We start from the raw sequence: 19174 nt of genomic DNA on the forward strand, positions 1-19174 counted from the left end.
ACAGAACAGACCGGTGTGTTGTGCAAACTTTGTAAAAAGATGGTGAAAACGAAGGGAAGTAGCACAACAAATCTTTTCCAGCACATCAAGCAACAGCACCTGCCAGAGTGGGAGCAACGTGTGAGGCGTTGCCTTCCAAGCGTTGACGCGAGCTCCATGAAAAACCTCCACCAAAATCACAGCCAAGTGTTGCCGCGGCGTTTTCCAAAGCTGCGCCGTGTGGCGAGTCAGGAAAGAGATGGAAGGACATTCCTGATGCGGTGGCTTTTTACGTATTTAATTTAATTCAAAAAATTATTATCTTTTAAAAATGCATCTGATGTTTTGGCATCAATAAAAATTCTATTTTTCGAATTATGTTCGTGTTTGGTTTTTTTTACACAGAAAAAAAAAATCGCTTAAAATCGTGAGTCGGATTTTAAAAAGAAAAAAATCAAGATTTTATTTTTTGGCTGTATTGCCCAGCCCTAGAGGACAGTGTGTGTTTGTGTGTGTGTGTGTGTGTGTGTTTGTGTGTGTGTGTGAGTTACCTGTGTGATGGAGGACAGCGTGGGGGAGATGGTGGGGGAGAACTGTTTGGAGTGATGCCGCCGTGACTCCCCTCCCATGGGCAGGATGAGCGGGGAGAGCTGGGCCCGTCTCCGTGGCGATGTGCTGAGTGACGGCTGGCCCTGCCCACTGAGCAGCGGTGAGTAGGATGAGGAGGAGCCGACGCCGCTGCTATAACTGGGGTTACTGCTGGAGGCTGACTGAAGGGAGGAGTTACTGAGGGACGAGTGCAGTGATTGGCTGCTGAGGGAGGATGGCAGTGAGGGGGAGGAGCTTAGGGATGACTGCAGCGAAGGGTTGCTGAGTGATGAGTGTAGGGAGGCGGAGCTCAGAGAGTTGGAGAAGGAGTGGCTGCTGAGCGATGACTGGATGTTTGGGTTGCTTAGCGATGACTGCAGGGAGGGGTTACTGAGCGTGCTCTGTAGGGACGCCAAGAGACCTGAGAAGGACAAACGAGACAACCATGGATACGAGCATCCACCAAGAGAGAAAACAACTTCAATCCTGGAAATGAAAAAGTCATGGATGGAATCCAGAAAAATGTCATTAATTTGAATTTCAGGAGTGGTGCAACCCCAACAGTCTAGAGACCAGAGTCCCTCACACGAGGGACAGTCCAAAACCCGGGGTTCTGATTCATGATTTTTGTCTTCCAGGAGTATTTTTCTCCTTCAGTTAACAGATTTCATGATGAAAGACAGATTAACGATCTGGTAATCATCAATTAAGGCACTCCTGCCATTTCATCTGATGCATGAAGGCCTGAGCTGGGAACAGACACCCATAGCAGTTCAGCTGAGTGGGGGTGAAGTGGGTGTGGTCAGAATAATGTTGAGATGTATCACAGCCTGATCGTGAAAACTAAGAAACTCTCTAAAAGTATTTATGGCCTGAGACAGCAGGTAACACGTGACAGAAGAGCGTGACGGCCTCTCCAGGCAGCGAGCGGCTCACACGCACACCTGTCGTTGAGAGGATTGATATTTTAGATGTACAGGTACTGAGGACATCCACTGGTCACCCCTGACGGATGCTGCTGTTGTCAGCTGTGATAAAAACAGACTCACTTCTACTTCAGGTCACATCGGAACAAACTCTGAATGTTCCCCTTCCAGGGCAACATGCTCCGCAGTGATTTAAAATAGAACGCGTGTTCCAGGAAGCGACCCCACAGAGACCAGCGTCCTGTTTTCACCTGAGCTTGTCTCCAGGGGACCAGAAGAACACATCAGCTGCGTTCCCCACCTGAACTCAGTCCAATCCTCCATCTCCACATCATCTTTTTATAGCCAGGCAGTGGGTCACACCGCCTGCAAGCTTCGTTTCAGGTCCGTTTTCTGACCCGGACGAGCAGCAACAGGGCCCAACAGCGCTCGTCACACAGGTAACGACTGTGTAGAGGCTCACACCCACACGGAGTTTAAAGCTTGCATCTCCCACAAGTGACTCAGAGCCTAAGAGACACGCTGGACGAGAGGAGGAACGTCTGTGAGGAAACCGTCCAGGTGACTACGACAGAGCTGAGGAGTCCACCGCAGGAGGTTCTTCCTCCTGTGCAGCTTCACCACTGGTCCAGACCTTGTTGAAGGCGCCTGGAGAGGTGGCTGATGGAGGCTTCCTGCACACAGACCCCCTCGTCGCCCATGACAGGACACTTTCCCGACTGCACTTCCTCCCATGAAAAAAAAGGTCAAGCTAAATTCAAACATCCCATCAGCCACTGAGCTGAGGAGTTCATCCACGCAGCTGCACAGTGAGGCAGTGAGGAGATGCAGCAAGAGCCAGCCATGCATCTTTAGCTTGAAGCTAATGGAGACTGACAGCTAACAACAGCCGAACTGTCCTAAAACGTGAGTTTACAAACTCTCCAGGTTGTCGTCATTGAGCCAAGATAAAAGTGACACTTACAACACTTGAGGTGAGCAAGTGTGGACTTGGTTGAACCAACACGTTAGCAGCTAGTCTAGGTGACTCATCGGAGTGCTGTCCTGCATGCTTGCATGTTTCTACATAGAATGGAGCCAGAGCCTTCAGCTACCAGGCTCCCCTCCTGTGGAACCGTCTCCCAGTTTCAGTCCAGGACCCAGACCCCCTCTCTAGGTTTAAGAGCAGACTTAAGACCTCCTTGTTGATCAGGCTTATAGTCAGGACTGCTTAGGCTGGCCCTTAGATCTGCTGCTATAGGCTCAGACTGCTGGGATCTCCCATGATGCACTGGGCTTCTCTCTCCTCCTCCTGTCCTCAGACGTGTTACTAACTCCTCTTCTTCTCCCCTCATCCCAGATCCTGGTGCTGCTGGAGGAGGCTCCAGACCTGAAGAGGCTCCAGCTGCCACCCGTAGCTCCACCTGCTCACGTCCCCGTCTGTCCATCGGTCTCTCCTCCTTTCTCTCTCTCTTTATCTCTGTCCCTCTCTTTCCTTCTGTCTCTCTGTCTTCCTCCATTCTCTGTCTTTGTCTCTGTCCATCAGTCTCTCCTCCTTTCTCTCTCTCTTTATCTCTGTCCCTCTCTTTCCTTCTGTCTCTCTGTCTTCCTCCATTCTCTGTCTTTGTCTCTGTCCATCAGTCTCTCCTCCTTTCTCTCTCTTTATCTCTGTCCCTCTCTTTCCTTCTGTCTCTCTGTCTTCCTCCATTCTCTGTCTTTGTCTCTGTCCATCAGTCTCTCCTCCTGTCTCTCCCTCTTTATCTCTGTCCCTCTCTCTCCTTCTGTCTCTCTGTCCTCCTCCATTCTCTGTCTTTGTCTCTGTCCTGCTCTCCTGCTCTCTCTCCGTCCCCACTGATCCTGGATCTGCTCCACCTTCCTGCTGGTAAAGGAAGGTTCTGGTGGCTGCTGTTGCAGGATGTGCTGCTGATGGAGAATTGTTGGGTGGAGGTTCATTGAAGGAGGGAGGTGCTGGACCTGCTCTACTTGGACAGAGTCAGGACAGAACTTTGGTTGGGGTTTGGCGCCACCCAAATAAACCTGGCCTGACTGACATGGACGGAGTCTGAAGTATCAATCTGACAAACTTTATCACAGCAGACCAAAAACAAATGGTGAATGATTCTTATTTCCTTTTTATGAAGCAACACCGCCACAAAAGTACCTGGCGTGTGATGGTGGAAGGTGCCGTTGCCTCCAGACACGTTGGCAGCGTTGATACCCAGCTGGGTGAGTGTGGAAGCAAGGTTCCCTGTGCTGCTGCCTCCACTCAGGGAGGATCCTGGGTAGCCGGGCTCATCCTGGTCCAGTGGCGTGGGCAGCGGGGAGGGAAAGTGGAGGCTGGACAGGTCTGGCAGCGAGCCGCCAGTGTTGAGGGCTGAAGGGACGCCATGGGCTTGAGTGGACGGTTGCTCCGGGGATGTAAAGATACTGAGAGGACACAGAGGAAGTTCAGATGTGGTCACGTCAGTAATGACATCACAGTGAAACAGAATTGACGGTCAACTGTTGTCGAAACGCCACTTTGCTGTCTTGGTTATTGAACGTCCATCTTGTTCTGTGACCAGAATGATTCCTAGCACTTGGACTTCCCTTGCTAACGGGAACACTTTGTACTCGATTCCGTTTGATTTTCTGGTAACAGAAGCGACAGAGGAACTGATCGCTGCCGGCAGGGAGGACGAAGTAAAAGAATCCTGCCTTTGAGGGAGTCCTGATCCATTACCAGGCCTCAGTACAGCGCTGAGCGATGGTCGCTATGACATCACGTAGCCTGTGCGAGGAGCTGCATGAATGGTGTTTGTGTTCAGTGTCAAACTCACTTGATGCCAGGAACCTCACAGGACTTTGGCCTGGACGACAACAGAGGCAACTGCAGACACAAACAAACGAAGTGGATCAAATTGAATTCTTCAAGTGTTACATCAGGATAACATCGATGATCTCACAAGCTTCTGATTCCATCACCATGCCTTCAGATTGAGGTCCAAACCAAACAATCGCAGAAACACCAAACAAGCTAATTAAGAAATAAATAATGAGGATAAATTAAGTAAATCAGTGATTTTTGTCATGTTCTCACCTTCTTTATGTCCCAGGGTTTGAGAAGTTTCCCCTCATCCAACACGTTCTCTTCAATGGGAGGGACCGGGTACGGAAACACTGAGGGACAAGAGAGCAGAGGAACACCCCTTAAACACTGGAGTATTCAAGCTGCTCTGCACGCACAAGTGTGACGTTGATTAGTGTCACTTGCTGCAGCTCTCGTCTGCTTTACTGGAGTTTAATTTACTGATATTGACTCAGCGGCTCCTCACTTGTTTCCTGTAACATTTCAGTAGGTTTTAAAATCCTCCTCCTCGCAAACAAAACCCTTGATGAGCAGCAACCACGCTACACTGCTAACCCCTAGTTAGCTACACTGCAAGTCAGCTAAATGCCCTCCAGACACAGCAGGAAGAAGATGGTAACGCAGCTTTTGTCATTTGCAGCACCAGCAGGCAGGAGGGGAGCAGCTCACTGGACGCTTCACATTGCTTCTTTACTTAGGCCTTCATCCAGTGGTGCACGGTGTCTATTTCAAGTTCTGTGCTATGATTGCAGTCTGGTTTTGTTGTATTTTCAATATTTTGCGGTTTTGATTTTATTCTCTCTTTGTTATAAAGCACTTTTAAGCAGCAGCTTTTGTATGAAAGGTGCTGTGCAATCCAGTTTTTGATTCTGATTAACTTCATCCTCATTGTTACTAAAGCTGTTCTTCTCAGCCCCCTCTGCTTCTCCATGTCCCTCATCACCACGTGAAACAGCAGCCGCCTCCAAGCTGGTGAGCTTGCAGCAGCATCCACGCTGAGAAGGCAAATTAGCGCGACGATTTCAATTGTAAGCTGGAGCAGGTCTGTTGGGTTGTTACTGCGACAAGTAGTAAAGATTTACAAAAAAATGTGAATACAGAAATGAGCTTCCCAACAGAATGTGGCTTTTGTTGGTAATATATTTTCTGTTAGTGTAGAAACAGAAGCTCTAACTAACATGATTTATTTGGTGCTGCAGATGTGACCTGTTCAAGTTGTGTTCAAACAGTAAATAACCTCGAACAGTTATTCTCCTTTAAAAAAAACGAATCAGAAACATACTGAAAAACGCCACAGTAGCTTAACTGCTACAATGACCAGCAAAGTGAAAAAATAATCTGGTGTCGGTTCAAATCTTGACACCGACAGAGAGACGGACTGCGAGCAGCAGCAGAGCCGCTGCTTAGCTCACGGATCTGCAGCCGCGCCATTAAGGTTCTGATTCGTACCAAGCATGAAGTCATGCACGGTCACGACTTCCCACAGGAACACAACTTTTGAAACGCTTGTTTTCTGAATGGACTTCTGATTTTTTGTCAGCTGAAGTTAGACTGACATGGTGTGACTGGGAAGTTCTGGCTATCAGATGATCCCGACTACATGGCAACAAACGTCCACACAAAAGCAGCTGCTCATCGCTGCTCTTCTCCCAGGTCTCCCGGGGGATGCAGGCACCACAGGTGGAGAGTCATTGAAGATCTTTCCAACCCTCATCTGAGTTTTTGTACCACGCATAATAACCCTCAGGGATTCTTCCAGGTACGTGAACTGTGGCTCTGTTCTGAGGGGCAACAGCAGCATGTGTGCGAGTGTCATTAACTCACTTCTTCTGCCCTCCCCGTCGCTCTGACCTGTCGGGTCAAACAGAGACAACAGGTCGGTTATTAGTTTATACTCTCAACGTCCTGATTCTGCCGGCGGCTGAGACAGAAGCCGATTAGACAGAGATCTTTGTGAGCAGTGCAGTCGGGCCAAAACAGTCAGTTTGGCGGTGAACGGCTCACTGCAGGATACACAGCTGCCGGACCTCCATGTCCTCCCCACGCAGGCCGATTCAACCAGGGGACGCCTGCATGCAGGAGTCCCCTGCTGCTCTGCAGGGACCGTTGGTTCCGCTATCCAATCACATCTGATTATTCACGAGATCCAACTACTGATGTGTCTGCTTCAAAGCTGTTAAAAGCTGCTCTGTGAATTACGGCAGCGGTTCTCAACCTGAGGGTCACGGGGCCCCGTGGGGTCGACAAATGAAAAAAAAGACATAACACCCAAACAATCACTACTAAAGTGATAGAATTTGTCTCTGCAATCCTTTTTTTTGAGTGTGACAAAAGTGTGTTTGCACTGGAAAATTCTAAACAAAACACATACAAAACTCCTGCATGAATAAAAAAACTATCAACTTGGAACAGATTTCTGCACATTCCTGCAGGCTGAGCAGTAGCAGGCTGTGACCGTCAGGCCACATGCTGACTGTGACAGCGCAGTCGCGGAGTAAACCTGCAACTCATTTTCCTTCTTTCTGTAGGCCAAAAAGAGCGGGGGGGGGGGGGGGGGGTCATGAGCAACAAGCCATCATCGGGGAGTTGCGCCCCTCCTACAGGTTGAGAACCAGTGAATTCATATCTCAATGGGAGAAAGGAAGCCTGAGTCTGTGTCTCTCCCCTCACCGGTGCGTCTGTGGGGGGTGAGGGTGGGTCCTCCAGTGGTGAAGGGGTCTCCTGTGGGGGGGTTCATCACGCTGGTGTGGAGGGCGGAGTCAGAGTTGGTCCTGAGGGAGGAGAGACAACATGGTGAGGGACATGGAGGTCAGGTGAGTCTCTACCTGCTGAGACCTGAAGGTTAAATGAGGACCGCCAGTCACAGGCGAGCAGGTTAGAACGCCAGGAGTCGTGGTAATCCAGCCGCTAACTTTCCTCTCAGCTCTGAACTCTAAAGATGTTTTACCAGAAGCTCGGAAGATGAAAGAGATGAGAGACTCGACAGAACGGCGGAGGGCGGATCAGGTGAAGGATTAAAGGTGAAAGGAGTGAGTGTCATGGAGGGATGACAGAGTGGAGACAGGGAAACTGATACAGACAGGTGCGAGGGAGGGGCTGGGATCTTTGGTGGAAGAAGTCTTTTAATCAAGTCGGCCGGAGAAGGAAGAACTAAAACACCTTCCAAAGTCGCAGTCAGTGGGGGGGGGCAGAGCGGAGGATGGCTGACAGAGAGGTAAAGAGGGGAGGAGGAGGAAAACGGAGGAGGAGTCACCTGTTGAGTGCAGTCGTGGGGAGACGAAACAACTGGCTTTTATCCCCGGGGAAGTTTCCGGACCAATGCCTTTTCATGATCGACAAGAAAAATGGTTATTTTCCTCCACTGAGCAAGAACATCGCAAAAATAAAGATAGTGGAGGAAGAGAAGAGGAGTGCGGGCTCAGGAAGCAAACGCAAGAGAGGGAAGGAAGAGAGGGAGGCTGGCGCAGCATGGCAGCACGGACCGATGCTGGAGTCTGGCCGTCAGCGTCCCGGCGTGACGCCTGAACTGCATGTACGTTCCTTTGTGATTGGACGTCAGGCTGCACCATCGAGACTTCCCCTCCTGTACAGTGACATTCAGGAACCACTAAACCCGCCTGTTCCAATTGGACTGCACAAGCATTGCAGACATGGCTTGGTTTTAATAAACAAGGTATTTCTTTATTGCCATTTATTCAATTTAGAAACTGCATTTTTCAAAACGTCCTGCACCAACATGTTTTTGTTCTTTAAGTTTAGAAATATAACTATAATATCTAATAATAATAATAATATAATACAAATAAGTTTGTGTGCATTTGTCTTCTGTCTTTTTGTCAACTGAGCAAGTTGCCTCATGACACCTTCAGTCATTCATATCAAGATTTTACACAAGACACAAAATGGTATTTCGCCACTGAGCCGCTCTGACTGGCCCTTTGACCGCAGCGAGCTGCTTCAGTCTCCAGCAGGGAGGAACGGCCAGGCTGGCTGCTCCAAGGGTTCGTTGAAAATATAGAAGGAGTTGACCTGAACTGGGCTCGTCCTGCAGTTACAGGAAGCGGTCAGAGCAAATCTGACCGCTTCCTGTAACTGCAGGACGGCTGGTTAGCAAAGTGCTGCTGAATAAGCACAAACACTCCCGCAAACAAAAGAGTGACAGCGCCGTGTGCAGGTGGGACCCCAACAGCTCTGAACGTTTAACCGTCCAGATTCACGTCTGGAGGGACTCCAAACGCTGGTGGGCGACACACCAGAGGGACCGCTGAGCTACACTCTTCACTTGTCTGATGTGTGTGTGTGTGTGGGGGGGGGGGGGGACCAGGGCCAGTCTCTCTCTGAAGGGTAGCTGTTGTCTTGTTAGAGGAAAACCAGGCAGAAGACAGCAGCCAGGCAGGAGAAAATTAAAAGGACCAGCAGAAACACAGCAAGAAGCCAAAACAACAAGACAGATTCCCAGAAGGGAGAAGAGAAAAAGAGCGGAGAACTCTTCAGAACCAACTCAGATTTGGAGAGGCGTCGGCTTGAGTCAACGCCATTTCCCGTAGGTTGTCTAGGGTTAGTGTTACTGGCCGACAGGCACACCAGCCCAAGCAGCCGCCTCAGCAGAATCCATGAAAAGCCTTGTGAAGCCTCAGTGGGCAGCTCGGAGGCCAGAGGAGAACCAGAGTCCTGGTCTGGACCCTCAGCAAGGTCAGAACCGACCCACTATACACTCGTCCGTCAGCTTGTCATTTGCTGCTGTTGATGTCTCATCAACCGGCGCATGCGTAACAAGTCAGTTTCTGCCAGTAGTGTGGCGTTTCACACCGCGCCTCCGAGGACGGTCAGGCTCTCTGGCTTCCCTCGGCATTTCCTCCTGGCTTTGGTGACTAAGAGTCATTGGGACATTTTCAGCCGTCAACATTTTAACCCAATGATGGTTTTTGTGCCTAAACTTAAGCAGACCTCAACCACAGCACTGCCAAAACACTGCATCTTAGTTGGAGGACAGGAAGTGGTGCATCTCGCCGGCAGCTTCCGTGATGGGGGTTTGCTCAGCTGAGTCCAGCTCAACAACTCCAGCACCAGTGAAGACTGCGTGACTGCAAAGCTGAATTCAGGCCTGAGATGTTTCAATATGTTGGTGAATTGTTGTAAAACTGTTGATTGCGACAGAAGAGCCTTGGCCGCCATGTTGGAAACATGCCACGCTATCTGTCCTCAGAACTTGCGTGTTATTCACCGGTGATCCCATGACGTCACGGCCACGAGAACCAATCTTCACTCAGCTCAATAAATGAGCTTTGGAAGCTTTCACTCTACGAGCTGATGTGTGTTAAACCACCTCAACAGTCCTGCTCACTTCTGGAGCTTCAGCTCCTGTTCAGGTGCGTCCTTGACGGTCCCGTTAGGGGGCAGTGTTTCAGCTCATGGACACACTGACAGGAAACAGGATCAGACTGACAATCATTGATTTCAGAAACCCTAAATCAGGTTTGGAGCAGGAAACGTCTTTGTACTCTCAGCAAAGCAGATTTCTGTAACTCCTCCTCAACTTTAACTGCTTTATTTACTTTTAAGTCTTTCAAGGAAATTTCTTTTTATTCTAATTTTGTGATTTTTCTGGGCTCTTATCTCGCTCTGCAGGGTTGAGCACGACAGTGCTGCACTGGTGCGAGTGGAAGGGACCGGCAGAGATCACCAGCTGATGGAGATATCACACGGGGACATCAAAGTACGAAAAATCCCCTCCCTCTTTCTAAAAAACTAAAACGGGAATTTCAAAGTTTATTGATTTTCGCCCTCGAACCATCTGAGGCATCACACAGGCTTCGGAGGCTCCGGAGCGTAGGGAGCAGAGGACATAACAAACAAGCTTCCCCCCAAACAGCCATGTCTCACGTCTCCATGGAGACAGACAGGGGGCAACAGTACCTTCTCCAGCTTGGGTCAGGGGGCGGGGACAGGTAGGCGGAGTTATACGGAGAGCTGTCCACCTGAGGAGGTGACTGGTTAAGGAAGCGACAATGTTGGATTTAACAGGAAACATTCAAAGAAAGAAGTGACAGCAGATCAGAGTCGTGGTCGCTTCAAAGGTTGTGTGATTCAGACGCAGCGCACAGCTGCACCTGAGCGACGCCGTCAAAGCAGCCATCGCGCAGCTTCATGTCCCAGTCAAATACACCTGGTGTTTGACACAGTTTTCCTGTACTGTGTGAGCCTACATGAAAATACACTGTCGCCATTTTGAACAACGACTGTGACATCGCCATTCTGTGGTGACGGCTTTCAGGAAATGACTTAAACAAATGAACGTAAAGTTCTCAGATATGCATTCATTTTTGTGCAATTAGTTTGTTCATCGATTGAGCAAAGGGAACCGTCTGGTCGGTCCTTTTCAGAATCACTGCAGAACTTCTTCCGACTCATTTTCACGTGAATGAGATGAAATCAATCCTCATAAACTGAATGCTTCCTCAAACAAGTGCGGGAGGCTCAGCTGCCATCGGTGCACACCAGGACAGGCAGAGAACATTCCATGTTCACATGTAGAAAATAAACAGAGTCAAACACAAAGATTTAGCCCCAACAACAGTCATACGACAGTCAAACGACAGTCATACCACAGTCAAACGACAGTCATACGACAGTCAAACGACAGTCATACGACAGTCAAACGACAGTCAAACGACAGTCAAACGACAGTCATACGACAGTCAAACGACAGTCAAACGACAGTCATACGACAGTCAAACGACAGTCAAACGACAGTCAAACGACAGTCAAACGACAGTCAAACGACAGTCAAACGACAGTCAAACGACAGTCAAACGACAGTCATACGACAGTCAAACGACAGTCATACGACAGTCAAACGACAGTCAAACGACAGTCATACGACAGTCAAACGACAGTCATACGACAGTCATACAATAGTCATACAACAGTCATACATAAAATAAAATATACAGTCTGTCTTGCAAGTTCTGGCGGGCCTTTGGGCCTCCAGCACACTGCAGCTGCTCTGGCGAGACTGCGGCTCGGTTTGAGAACCACACAGTCCTGAATCTAAAGCCCGTCTGGACGTTCTCCAGGTTTGGGTCAGAACTGATTCTCTGGTTGCTCTGGTGTGTGGCACGCTCTTGTGGACAGAGAGAGAAATGAAGGTCTGCAGTGTTAAACTGGACTACACAACACAGGTTATTATAATCAAACACATCAAGATATTTTTTAATATTCAGAAGAATATTCTAGTATCATTTTCCCCAGTTTTGAAAGTACAAGTACACAGCCAGTATTTTCTTTTTGACAACAATGTGGAGGATACTTGTCGGTTGCGGTACGGTCGGACCGGCGACATGAAACGGCGGTCTCTCTGGACCCGCTCCACCAGACCGTGATGTCGAGTCGACCGGTTGGACTCCAGGGTCGAGGAGAAGGAGCCCTGACGGAGGAGACAGAAACAGTTGAGGTGCCCTCAAGTCACAGTTCTACCTGCCTGACAGCAGGACAGGAAGTAACCACAGAGAGAGAGGGAGGGAGGGAGGGGGGGAGAGAGAGAGAGATAGGGGGGAGAGGGAGAGAGGGGGGAGAGGGAGGGAGATAGGGGGGAGAGGGGGAGAGAGAGAGATAGATAGGGGGAGAGGGAGAGAGGGGGGAGAGGGAGGGAGAGAGAGATGGGGGAGAGGGAGAGAGAGGGAGAGAGAGAGAGAGAGAGAGGGGAGAGAGAGGGGAGAGAGAGAGGGGGAGAGGGAGAGAGAGGGAGAAAGAGAGGGAGACACCCCCACAGAGAGAGAGAGAGGGAGAGAGAGAGGGAGACACCCCCAAAGAGAGAGAGACAGAGAGAGAGAGACATACATTATAAAAATCAAGTCCAGAACTCGTCCCAGGTGCAGTTCGAGTGGGACCCAGCAGATGTGAACTGGGGGTCTTCTACGTCTTCAACACGCGTTCCTCCAAATGGGCGAACGACTACTGAAGCCCACATGATGGCGTTTATTTCCAGCCTGCCCTGACAGACGCCCCCGGTAGCACCAGACCGTCCGTGTCTGGCTGAGCCTGACTGAAACCAAACCATCGGTTCTGGAGGGTTTATTATTTTTGCAGCTGACTGATTGCTTTCTCATAATTTGACACTGTCAGCATACAGTCAGCCGTCGGGGACGCCGGCGCATCTGTCCTGACCCTCGGGCTGCGCGTTTTTCTACCAGCGTACTAATTGGTCTTAGCACGACCCCCAGACTCATTCGTGGCATGAGACTGAATTCACTACTTTAGAACTGAGGTGTACTGGCGAGTGCTCTGATGGGAGGTGACCTGCTTACACATCACAACAGTGACAACACGTCCACGCAATTCACCGGGTCTAAAATTACTGAGGGGTTTTCTGGGAGGAAACACATGCAAAAAAATAGGTGAATATTTCACGATAAAAGTTCTCCTCACATTCTTAAATTAACTTGAACCATAAACAGCTGCTAAACTGAGGTTAAACTGGGACCTCTGTCTCAGTCTGGTGTTGCGTTCGTGCGCTGCAGACAAAACCGACATCCACGACTTCCTCCCGGCTGAGCTGCCAGTCACCCCACAACCTGCTGCCAGATGAGTCTCATCTTGGCTGGAGCTCAGAGGAGGAGGAGGACATCGATGAGAAACTTCCATTACAGGATGAGTTTGGCTCTGCGGCTCCACTGATGGGAAACCCAGATGACTCAGAGGTGAGGAGCTGCAGCCTCTGGTGACGCAGCACAAAGGAGTCCAGCTCCACGTCACCTGACCTCTGGAGAAGTCTCTGTGGTTCCTAGGTGATAACCAACATCCGTCCATGCCTAACACCGCGCCGACCGCTCACCATACGTGGGTCTGAGGTTGGAGGTGCGAGGCACAAATGACCACATCAACCCAGGTTTGTGTTCCCATCAATAAAGCCCAGTGTCTGCTGCCGGGTCACGTGACCCGGGCCTGAATACAGGAAGCTGTTCCTGTTGCAGGAGAAACCCGAGTGTAAGCAGGTGTTTGTGGGTCTTTGAGCCCGTGGGAATGAAGCCTGACACTCTGACCTCCAGGTCAGACTGATGCCAGGCTCCGGCCGGTTAACTAAGCTACCATGTGTGCTGTAGTCGCGGGGTGTGGCGGCGGTCAGTCACCTGGAGGTCCTGAGGGCTCCGGCCAATCTGGTTGACGTTGGGCAACGAGCCACCGTAGTACGGACCCTGACTCCTGGCAAGACGGAGCTTCTGTGCCTGGAGCTGGAAGGACAGAGAGAACGGACTACTCAGAACGAGCAATGAAGGATTTAATACCAGGACCATCAGTAGCTGACCTAGGATCAGCTTCACTCACTCAACAACTGCCAGCTAAGTCTGCTGATGAATGGGACATTTTCATAAAGAGCTTTTCAGTGTTGCCTGATTCACACACTGACGCCAGCCTGCTCTGCTAGCAAGGATTTCTACCGACGTCTAGTTGATCTGAAAACAAACGAGATGAAACGATATTCACATTCAGAAAACCACATGCAAGAAGTGTGGAGGTTAAAAATCGTTTGTCTTTCCTTCCAGAACATTTGGAAAATCCCACATAATTACATATTCACCGCAATGATTTTAAGCGGCCCAGTGGAGCAGTGGTCCTCACTGTGGCCCCCAGCAAGAAGGTTGTGGGTGGAGCAGTGGTCCTCACTGTGGCCCCCAGCAAGAAGGTTGTGGGTGGAGCAGTGGTCCTCACTGTGGCCCCCCATCAAGAAGGTTGTGGGTGGAGCAGTGGTCCTCACGGTGGCCCCCCAGCAAGAAGGTTGTGGGTGGAGCCCCGGCTGCAGCACGGGGTCTTTCTGGGTGAGTCTCCATGTTCTCCCTGTTCCTGCTGGGTTCTCTCTGGTACTCCAGCTTCCTCCACAGTCCAAAGACATCAAGAGGGACCAGGTTAATCCAGACTCTAAATTGACCGTAGGCGTGGCTGGGAGAGCCAATGGTTGTCTGTCTCTATGTGTTGGCCCTGCCATGGACTGGTGACCTGTCCAGGGGGAAGGCTGCTGGGATAGGCTCCACCCCCCCACGACCGTTAACAAGAATAAGCGGAAGACAATGGATGGATGGACCGCAATGATTTCCCATCACTAATGACTGATGATGAGCAACAAATTTGGCGGTTATTCCAAAGCAGCAGCACAGGAGAACTGGATGAAATCACCTGAAGCTGCGCAGACCAAGGAGAGGGTGAGGGGCAGAGCTCCATCCTCTTCACGCGCTTCCTAAAGTCTGTGTGCTGCTGGTTCTTCATCTGGCAGCATCGTCATATTTGTGGTTGCGTCTCTTCCTTCATCAGGTTATCAGGTATCAGAGGGCAACAAACAAACTCACGAGAGAAACGTGGCCTCATTCAAACCACAAATCAAAACAAAGGTTTCCTCTGGACCTCATGGCTCCTCTGGTGGAGCGGTGGATGCTGACGCTGTCCCCAGTGACAGCAGCTCAGATCGCAGTGTTTTAACCTGCTGCGAACCAGAAACAATCAACCAAGTGAAAATTTAAACTCAAGAAAAACTGTTCTAGTATGCAAGCCCAGAAATGAAAGTACATATTTCCAGCATGTGGTCACACGCACCCCCCCCCCCCCCCCCCCGGCCTCGTTTCTTCGAGTGTGATGAACTGGTTTCATCTCCAATCTGAGGCGTCCTTGTTCTCTATCTGGGTTTGCGTCCTTGGTCACAAACACATTTCTGTTCCTCAAAGATTCTCTTCAGAGAATCGTAGTCAACTTCAACGGGCAGCTCACTTTTAAAGCTGTTTGGCGGTTTCGTTCGTGTGACAGCGATGTTTCTGCTGCCAGTCACCTCATGATTATCCAGCGAGGAGAAATTCCTGGTAGCTGATGAGCTTCTCGTGGGGTCCAGGTTGAATTAATCTCCTGAAGGAAGCAGGAATGAGATGGAACTGCAGCGCTGCTCTGAGAGCCAGAGAGGAGTTCTGAAAGTGCGGACGCAGAGCTTCGACGTGATAAATGCCGGTAGCTGAGTCACTTGTGGAAGAGCTCCATCGAGCTGACGGCCGCTCTCAGTAACCCACAGCTCACCAGCCACCATCACAAGAAAACCTCAACAGCTGGTGGAACTAAAGGAGGCTTAATGCAGCAATTCTAGTTTTCGTCCAGTAATATTTCTCTGGGTCCTTTTTTTTTTCCCCTGAAGAATTCTGAGACAAACTCCAGGAAAAAAAAATCCCAGCTGCCGTACCGAATCCTGAAGAAAACCAGTCCGGCAATCGGGACAGTTCCTGCATCTGAGGTTATGTGACATGCACAAATACTGTGCTCAAAAGGAAGTCGTGGCAGACTGAGATGGCCAACAGTTTGTTTTCCCTGAAAAACAAAACTCTTGTTGACTCATACAAACTTTAGGGCCGACAAAGTTGCCCATCCAAACACAGATGATGTCCACTGTTAGCTGGACCACAGCAGCGATGCAGCAGCAACTCACAAAACAAGAGGAAAGCGTCCACAGCCAGAAGACGATGAGACACGACAGCAGCAGGATCTTCATCAGGCACAAGTAAACCCCTTCAGGCACAACTCTGGGCACATAAATCAACCCTTCTGACTCAAATAAAAATGGCATTTTGAACAAAGGCGGTGCGCCTGAGTCAGACAGGAAGGGAAAGCCTGATTTCAAACTCACCAGCAGGTTGTGGTGTTCAGAGGGTTGAACATTGACATTGACCTTTGACCTTCCAATAAATAAAGTCATCATTTTACTCTACCAGAGGTTTGAACACATCAAAATGAAACATCCGGCCTCCGGGAAGAAGCAGTCCTGCTGAAACATGATGGGTGGTGGCACCGTCAGTGGAGGTCTGCTTGCTGCTGGTGTTGAGTCAGAAGACCCCTCAGAGCCTGAAACCGGCTGCAGCGTGCGACTGTTAGATCACGGACAACCAAGCTTCTCTTCCGCCGTAAACACACGCCAGCAGAAATGATCATCAGCAGTAAATCACAGCGGCCTGAAGTAGACCCACGCTGCGATGGGTCAGCCACCAGCGAGCAGCGTTACCGTGACGACAACACCACGTTGATGCCACATTCACACACCAGCAATTCAACAGCACAAACTAGCGATGCTCAACGGAGGGTTTGCTGATACGACCACCTTTGCAGAACTGATCTGCCAGAGCCGAGGCCGACCGACATACCACGCAAACAAGTTTGTCTGATATTTTACATAAAATCCACTGAAACCAACCCCACATAAACAGCTTCAAAAAGTTCTTCTATATTCCCAGAACATTGGGAAAAGCCCACAAATTACAAACTAACTGCGTTGTTTCTTCATCATAGACAGATGAGCAAAGACAAAGCGACCCGAGATAAACCCTGCTGATGGAAACATCTGACGTGCAGGAAGGGTAAGCTGTCAAAGGGTAACTGTGTCAAAAATACGACTTTAAATTCAATATTATGGTGTAATGTAATACTCTGGAGCTGCAGAGACGCCGCGCTTGCATCACCGTCTACATACTTGAGAAAACGTCTCTGTTTGATACAGAGGCCCACAAACGTTCCACCACAATCATCCTCACAGGTTTTGCAACGTGAATAATGAGGCAAGAAATGACGTCACTCTCCTATCGGCAATCCCTTCACTCATCATCAGCTGAAATAATCGCTATTAGCAACGCTATTCTAGCCCTGCAACGCGCCTGCAAGCAGCAAAACTTTGGTGTTTTCACCTGACTAATGACTACAAACAATGATGTAGAATTTCTGGGCTTTTCCAGGAAGAAAAACTTCATTACTTTCGAATGAATACACGTGTTTGAGTGGCCCGGTGGAGCAGTGGTCCTCACTGTGGCCCCCAGCAAGAAGGTTGTGGGTGGAGCAGTGGTCCTCCCTGTGGCCCCCAGCAAGAAGGTTGTGGGTGGAGCAGTGGTCCTCCCTGTGGCCCCCAGCAAGAAGGTTGTGGGTGGAGCAGTGGTCCTCCCTGTGGCCCCCAGCAAGAAGATTGTGGGTGGAGCAGTGGTCCTCACTGTGGCCCCCAGCAAGAAGGATGTGGGTGGAGCAGTGGTCCTCCCTGTGGCCCCCAGCAAGAAGGTTGTGGGTGGAGCAGTGGTCCTCCCTGTGGCCCCCCATCAAGAAGGTTGTGGGTGGAGCCCCGGCTGCAGCACGGGGTCTTTCTGGGTGAGTCTCCATGTTCTCCCTGTTCCTGCTGGGTTCTCTCTGGTACTCCAGCTTCCTCCACAGTCCAAAGACATCAAGAGGGACCAGGTTAATCCAGACTCTAAATTGACCATAGGCGTGGCTGGGAGAGCCAATGGTTGTCTGTCTCTATGTGTTGGCCCTGCCATGGACCGGGGGCGGATGGATGGATGTCAGTTTGACAGGTCTAACAAAATGTCAAATAAGATTGTTCTTACAGTAAAAACAAACGGGCCAATAAATTACAAAACAAAACTAATATCACGCATCCTGAACAATGTAGGGTTTTTTACAAACACACACACACACACACACACACACACACACACACACGAGTGATTCACCGACGCTGCGGTCGGTTGAGTGGAGCATCCTGAGCTAACAACCATGCTAACAACCATGCTAACAACCATGCTAACAGCCAGCTAGCATCAAAGCCCATAAATTCCAGAGTCTCCCAACGTTCACAGATTTATGTTGATATTTTAATCTACTAAAATAAAGCTACTGGTCAAATTCCATCTTAACTGTGGCCTAGTTTACAGGTTAAACCCGTCAGGACCAGTTTCAGGTCCAAACCGAGGTAACGCTTTCGCATTGTTGACGCTAACTCGTGCTCACGACCTAAACGTGCGCCGTTAACTGCGCATCTACGATGGAGCGCAAGTCTCCGGTCGTTGAGGTCCCCGTCCCCGCCTGCCAGCAGCCTCCGGCGGCTGCGCGTAGCCCGAAGCTGAGGTGGAGGGTTCTGGACACCCGCTCTGTGGGATGTATGACAGCTGAAGTCACCGGTGGAGCAAAACTGCCTGGAAGTCGAGTGAGACACAGACGTGGAAGAGACGCGACGCAGAGCGAGGAGCGGACCCGGGACGGGAGCGGACCCGGGACGGGAGCGAACCCGGGACGGGAGCGGACCCGGGACGGGAGCGGACCCGGGACGGGAGCGGACCCGGGACGGGAGCTGGTCGGGGAGCGGACCGGAGTGACAGCGACGTTCACGTAACTTCGTAAACAAGCGCAGTTAGCCGCGCTAGCTAGCTCGGCTAACTGCGCTCACGACGGAAGCGAGCAGCGACTCCTTGGTGGACTCTCGACATTCAAGAAAAGCCGCAAACTCAACTGCGTGAAGCCGCTCTATGACAAAAACACGCAACTAAAAAGCGGAGCGACGCGGAGAGGCAGGAGGGAGAGTTCCCCCGGAGCCCGACAAGCCCACGCAAGGCCTCTTCCTCCGGGCAGCTCTCCTCCCTTGCCGCCGTCTCGGCTCACCCTGGTTGAGCTGATGTCCATCATGACCTCCTGGAAGGCGGCCGTCTCCTCGGCCTGCCGCTGGGTGTGCAGCGCTATCTTCTCGCTGAATTTTCGGGGATTCGAGGCTCCGGACCCGGCGCCCGGGCTGGGTCCGGGTCCAGGTCCGGGTCCACAGCCGCCTGTACCCGTCGCAGACATCTTCGCCGAGCGGACGGGGCGACTTGACGTAGTGGAACGATTTGAGCGCAGAGCTGCGGCGGTGCGGAGAGCGCTCACTCCGCTGCGACATCTGCGCACCGACTGCGGCGGAAACCACCGTTTTCACTCAAGTACTTCAGTGCAGCGGAGAGTGTGTACTCATAAATACCAGGAGACTTTGAACTTTTACTCCTCGACTTTACAAAGGAAACAGTGTGCTTTTTACTCCACTGCATCA

The 19174-nt window shown here is 50.6% G+C and overlaps 1 protein-coding gene across 7 annotated transcripts in view; it reads right to left on the minus strand.

Moving 5' to 3' along the window:
- The window catches only part of LOC147252764 (CREB-regulated transcription coactivator 2), a 30062-nt gene extending 11012 nt beyond the window's left edge, over positions 1-19050 (minus strand). The window contains exons 1-12 of one of the 7 annotated variants that reach the window (XM_086217562.1): positions 13898-14457; positions 13645-13772; positions 13449-13550; positions 11630-11746; positions 10237-10298; positions 7574-7642; positions 6991-7091; positions 6145-6171; positions 4552-4631; positions 4292-4341; positions 3634-3899; positions 531-988 (exon numbers count right to left, since the gene is read on the minus strand). In XM_086217562.1, coding sequence (XP_086073688.1) covers positions 531-988; positions 3634-3899; positions 4292-4341; positions 4552-4631; positions 6145-6171; positions 6991-7091; positions 7574-7642; positions 10237-10298; positions 11630-11662 — 1146 coding nt within the window. In that variant the 5' untranslated portion in view covers positions 11663-11746; positions 13449-13550; positions 13645-13772; positions 13898-14457. Of the gene's footprint in view, positions 1-530; positions 989-3633; positions 3900-4291; positions 4342-4551; positions 4632-6144; positions 6172-6990; positions 7092-7573; positions 7643-10236; positions 10299-11629; positions 11747-13448; positions 13551-13644; positions 14458-18756 lie in introns of those variants that run through there. The other 6 variants (XM_086217557.1, XM_086217556.1, XM_086217561.1 and 3 more) reach the window with 6 other exon arrangements.
- Positions 19051-19174: the final 124 nt, after the last annotated feature.

Source organism: Aulostomus chinensis, chromosome 11, assembly GCF_037954235.1.
Source record: "Aulostomus chinensis isolate RoL2024-O1b breed Wild chromosome 11, RoL_Achi_v1.0, whole genome shotgun sequence".
Lineage (NCBI taxonomy): Eukaryota > Metazoa > Chordata > Actinopteri > Syngnathiformes > Aulostomidae > Aulostomus > Aulostomus chinensis.